Here is a 4,913-nt window from a genome sequence, read left to right on the forward strand (position 1 = left end):
ACATCAGCACGTAATTCGACAAAAAGGGAAGGTTAATATAATTGTGAAGATATCAAACTTCATAATTCGTTTTTCTAAAAATTGTGGGACATACCGGAATTGAATCAAGTTTAGTGATTTATTGTGTTTGGTAATTTCTCCTTTAATATATTATCAGCCCATAAAAAAAAGCCCATTGTAATCAAAATATTGTTACTACTTGGAAATTGGATTGGGCCATCAATTTAGGCCCATTGGGAGAAAACGCCTAAGAAGCGGCGCTGACGATCTTTTCTACTCCGGCGACTCTTTTACTACCTTTTCTTCCCCCAATTTCTCCCATTTCTCTGTTCAAAATAAAATATCTGGAGAAATTCATTTCCAAATTCAACAGCAGCTGAATTCCTGAATAAAATCCAGTTCAAAACTTAAAAACGCCTCGTCGGAGGCGACTGCAGCGGCTTTCCGATCAAATACCGAGTTTTGATCCGTTTGTTTCAGAGTTTTCTTATTATAGGTTTTTTCTTTCGAAATTTTGTGATTATTGGATGATGGCGAGCCTGATTGGGAAAATTCGGGGTTTGGATGCTTATCCTAAGGTTAATGAAGATTTCTACAGCAGAACGCTCTCCGGCGGCTTTATAACCCTAGCTTCGTCCATCGTTATGCTCCTCCTCTTCGTTTCTGAGCTCAGTAAGTGCACTTAAGCCTGTGATTTTGTATCTGCGCGTCTAGATTTTATCTGTTTTTTTGTGCTTGCGTGTGAATTGCCAGCTGTTGTTTGATTAATTTTGGTGATTGAGGTATTGGTTTGACGTGGTGATTGGATTGGGGGAGTGTGTGTGTTTTCTTGTGTGCAACTGTGCTTTTGGATAGATTCTGGCTGAGTTTTAATGGTGATTGTGTTGTGTGTGGGTATGAGCAAGGCTGAATTTCAAGTGTTAGGTATTTAAGTGTTACGAGATTGAGTTGGGTAGAGATTTTGTGGGAAGGTGTGAGTGCTCAAACTAAATGCTGGTGAACAAAACTGCTCGTACACTTCTCCCAAGCCTGTGCTTTAGTATCTATGTTGTGCTCGGGAGCTGGAAGCTGTGGACCAGTATGAAAAAGTGCATGATTGGTAATAGGGGAATGGTAATCTCCCTCTCTAAGTTGAGGATTTAGTTTGGAAGATCTTTACCAATCTGAAGTGATGTGTGCTTGTTATAACTAAGCCAAAACAAGAATTGTTTCACTTTTCCATGCAATCCTTCCAAATATAACTATTTCTTATATCTCCACCGAACTTTGAATATGGATGTATGCTGCTTGGACGTTATTATAGTAAGTGTGGATGTAAGAAATTAGCTCTAAATATTAAGTCATGACATTTATTTGTCAATGTATATTACAAGTTCATGACTCTTGCATTAGAATTTTGTCATTGTTCTTAGCTATGTGTGAAGTATTTATAGACTCTCTTTCTGGTGTTGTTCACCTTTTTATTTGTTCCTTTTCATTAAATTTGCAGGATTATATCTTCATGCAGTTACTGAGACAAAGTTAGTGGTTGATACGTCTAGAGCAGAAAGGCTCCGTATTAATGTAATATACTGTTTTGTTATGTCTATGTTTTTTAATACCCGTGCTCAGATTTGTAGTTTAGTAACATGTTGCATTCAACTTAGAAAAATCACTGACAGCTCCCATATTACACCTTAAATTGCAGTTTGATGTGACTTTTCCAGCACTACCGTGCTCTATAGTCAGTCTTGATGCCATGGATATAAGTGGAGAGCAGCACTTGGATGTCGTAAGTTCCTCAGAGTGATAGCCACCTCCTGGTCTCTTTTTTTATTATGTATTCTTTAGGCAGTCTTAGATTGTTCACATTCCTTGGAAGTGTGTGGCATCATGGTTATCGTAACTTCATTCTGTCTAATTCTCCTGGAGTTTGCCTTCATATAATGATCCTATGCAAACTATTTGTACATCATATGTATTTGCTCTCCAAACTTGGATGTGTTTACAAAATGGATATCTTTTGCCAAGTGTGAATTGTGTAATAAAGCATGGATCCATCTCTGGCATATTGATTGGGGTTTCCCAGTTGAATGCATAAACACATAATTTTATGACAACAATAAATGAATTCAATGTAGTACATTAGATTTAGGGTTCCCCAGTTGAATGCATAAACACATAATTTTATGACAACAATAAATGAATTCAATATAGTACATTAGATTTCTCCTTGTCATCTATGATGTAGACTGTAGTTTGATTTTTGTTCATGTATCTCTTGACGAGATGTTTTATTTATTCCTGCAGAGACATGACATTATCAAGAAAAGAATTGATGCCCAGGGTAATGTAATAGAGACAAGAGCTGATACCATTGGTTCCCCCAAGGTTAGTCTGTAGATAAACTGAAGAGATCACTTATAGAATAGCTTTTGAACTAGTCTATCTTTCTGACTTTTGCATGCCAACTAAGGGTTATCTTTTTTAGAGCTTGCAAACTAGCCTTTCTTTGTGGCCGAACATGTAGAAAGATATAAAGTTGGTTTTATTTTTATTTTTCTGACATATTATTTTCTGTTTGTATCATTTTAAACTGACAGATTGATCGACCTCTACAAAAGCATGGTGGAAGACTTGAACACAATGAAACTTATTGTGGTTCATGTTTTGGTGCAGAAGCGGTAATCGGAGTTTACTGTCCTATGTTGTTTTCTCTATTCATGGTTCAGTGTTCAGCTGTTCAGTTGTTCATTGGTATTTTATGCCTATGGTCATGTTGATGCCTTCATGCCATCATAAATTGCTCTATTTTTCAGTCCGATGATGATTGTTGTAACAACTGTGAAGAAGTACGTGAAGCATATAGTAAGAAAGGCTGGGCATTATCAAATCCGGATATGATTGATCAGGTTGGTATCTCTTGCTTACCGGCCTTTGTGTAAATTATTTGAGCTTATTGGCATTTCTACATTCGGTTTAGAATGTAGATGTAGTCAGAATTTGAACGATGAAGCATCCCATGACACCTTTCTTACCTAGACGCTCTCTAATTTTCTTTTCCTGTAATTCAGTTCCTGACCAAAATATTTCACATAACTAGTTGTAAGTAGCAAATGTTAAATTTTTTAATGCATGTCTTCGTAGTTCATTCCATGACTCTGAACCATACATTTCGTGGTTTTCATACTTTTTGAAACAAATCAGTGCAAAAGAGAAGGATTTCTACAAAAGATCAAGGACGAAGAGGGGGAAGGTTGCAACATTTATGGATTCTTGGATGTCAATAAGGTAGCTGGTAATTTTCATTTTGCACCTGGGAAGAGTTTCCAGCAGTCAAATTCCCATGTTCATGATCTGCTGTCCTTTCAGAAGGATAGTTTTAATGTAAGAGATCCTTCTGATTCGAGTTTGCTACACTCTCTGTTATTGATTGAATGAGATATTTGCAGTTTTCATTTCTTTATGAAGTTCACAAGACTGAAGTTAATAAAATACTGTTCTTTTTGCCACAGCTTACTCACAAAATCAACAGATTAGCATATGGAGATTTCTTCCCTGGTGTTGTAAATCCTCTTGATGGGTATTTCTTTTGTAAATTTCCTACTTCAATTTAACTGGTATATTTATTCTTACGGCATCTCTGAATGAATATGAAATGTATCTACATTTATTACCCCTGCAGTGCGGAATGGACACAGCACACAGCTAATGCAATGTATCAGTATTTTCTCAAGGTCAGTGGGATAGTTTAAAATACCTCCACCTTTTTATTGTTTTTTTTTTTTATACTTTACCGATTCCTTTTTGCACCGGGTTTATTGGTGTCCAGATTTGACATTGACATCCCATTTACGTACAATTATAATTAAATTCAGTGATACTGAGCCTCAGAAAACCTGGAATAGAATGCATGTCACTTCCACCCTCTTTTCATATTCATTGGGTATTGCTGCACTATGACATATTGGCTGATTTCTCTAATTCGAATCGTCAAATGAGTATTCAGCAATGTCTCTACGTTGCAGGTGGTACCAACTGTGTTCACAGATATAGGTGGACATACCATCCAGTCAAATCAGGTTCTATTAAGACTTAATTGTTTCATTTTCAAATATTTAGTGTGCATTTGTTGTCTGAATTTTGTTTTCTGGAGGACCACATTAAATTCATGAAGTTTCCACTTATCGCAGTTTTCTGTAACTGAACATGTCAGAGGTGCCGAATTGAGCCGACTCCAAGCTCTTCCGGGAGTGTTTTTCTTTTATGATCTTTCCCCAATTAAGGTTAGCATCTCGTTCCCCAGTACAGTAGTACAAGAGGAGGATTGATTACTATATGTCTTGAACAGCACAATAATCTTCAATTTGTTATTCCGTTTCCTCTGTGGACAGGTGACGTTCACAGAGACGCATGTTTCCTTCTTGCACTTCCTCACCAATGTCTGTGCTATTGTTGGAGGTCTCTCTCTCTCTCTCTTTTAGACACAGATTATTTAACAATAACTTGAATGCTGACCTTGTGTGCTTAACTTCCAGGCATTTTCACAGTTTCGGGGATAGTCGACTCCTTTGTGTATCACGGCCATAGGGCAATAAAAAAGAAAATGGAACTAGGTAAGTTCACCTAATGGTTGATGCAATGGCACTTGGTTATTTGCAGTTGGAAAAGGGCGTCCCTTTAAAACGGAAGGTGGAACACACTTTCGTGCTGCCCGGTCCATGCTTGAAGTTATCAGATGAATCAACAGTCACAACAAGGGTATATACTCTCATCACATGACTATGTTTTAGATGTGGACCGGTTTTGATATTTACTCTCATCCAAATGTTGTTCCACGCTAGTTGGTCTTGAGATATCTTACTTCACTTATGCTTAATATATTTGCTTATTAGTTTTAATAACAATTTTAAAAGTGTATGTTTGATCGGTCA

At 37.0% G+C, this 4,913-nt stretch overlaps 1 protein-coding gene across 1 annotated transcript; it reads left to right on the forward strand.

Moving 5' to 3' along the window:
- Positions 1-286: 286 nt before the first annotated feature.
- On the forward strand, positions 287-4,913 carry LOC125217891 (uncharacterized). Its single transcript, XM_048119462.2, has 13 exons — positions 287-672; positions 1,490-1,563; positions 1,688-1,771; positions 2,290-2,370; positions 2,583-2,663; positions 2,799-2,891; positions 3,187-3,366; positions 3,495-3,562; positions 3,665-3,716; positions 4,008-4,061; positions 4,173-4,265; positions 4,374-4,440; positions 4,518-4,913. The coding sequence occupies exons 1-13, from the start codon at positions 528-530 to the stop codon at positions 4,607-4,609; spliced, it is 1,164 nt and encodes a 387-aa protein (XP_047975419.1). The 5' UTR covers positions 287-527; the 3' UTR covers positions 4,610-4,913.

Source organism: Salvia hispanica, chromosome 1 (assembly GCF_029641045.1).
Source record: "Salvia hispanica isolate PSC_SH4W2 chromosome 1, Shi_PSC_v1, whole genome shotgun sequence".
Classification (NCBI taxonomy): Eukaryota; Viridiplantae; Streptophyta; class Magnoliopsida; order Lamiales; family Lamiaceae; genus Salvia; species Salvia hispanica.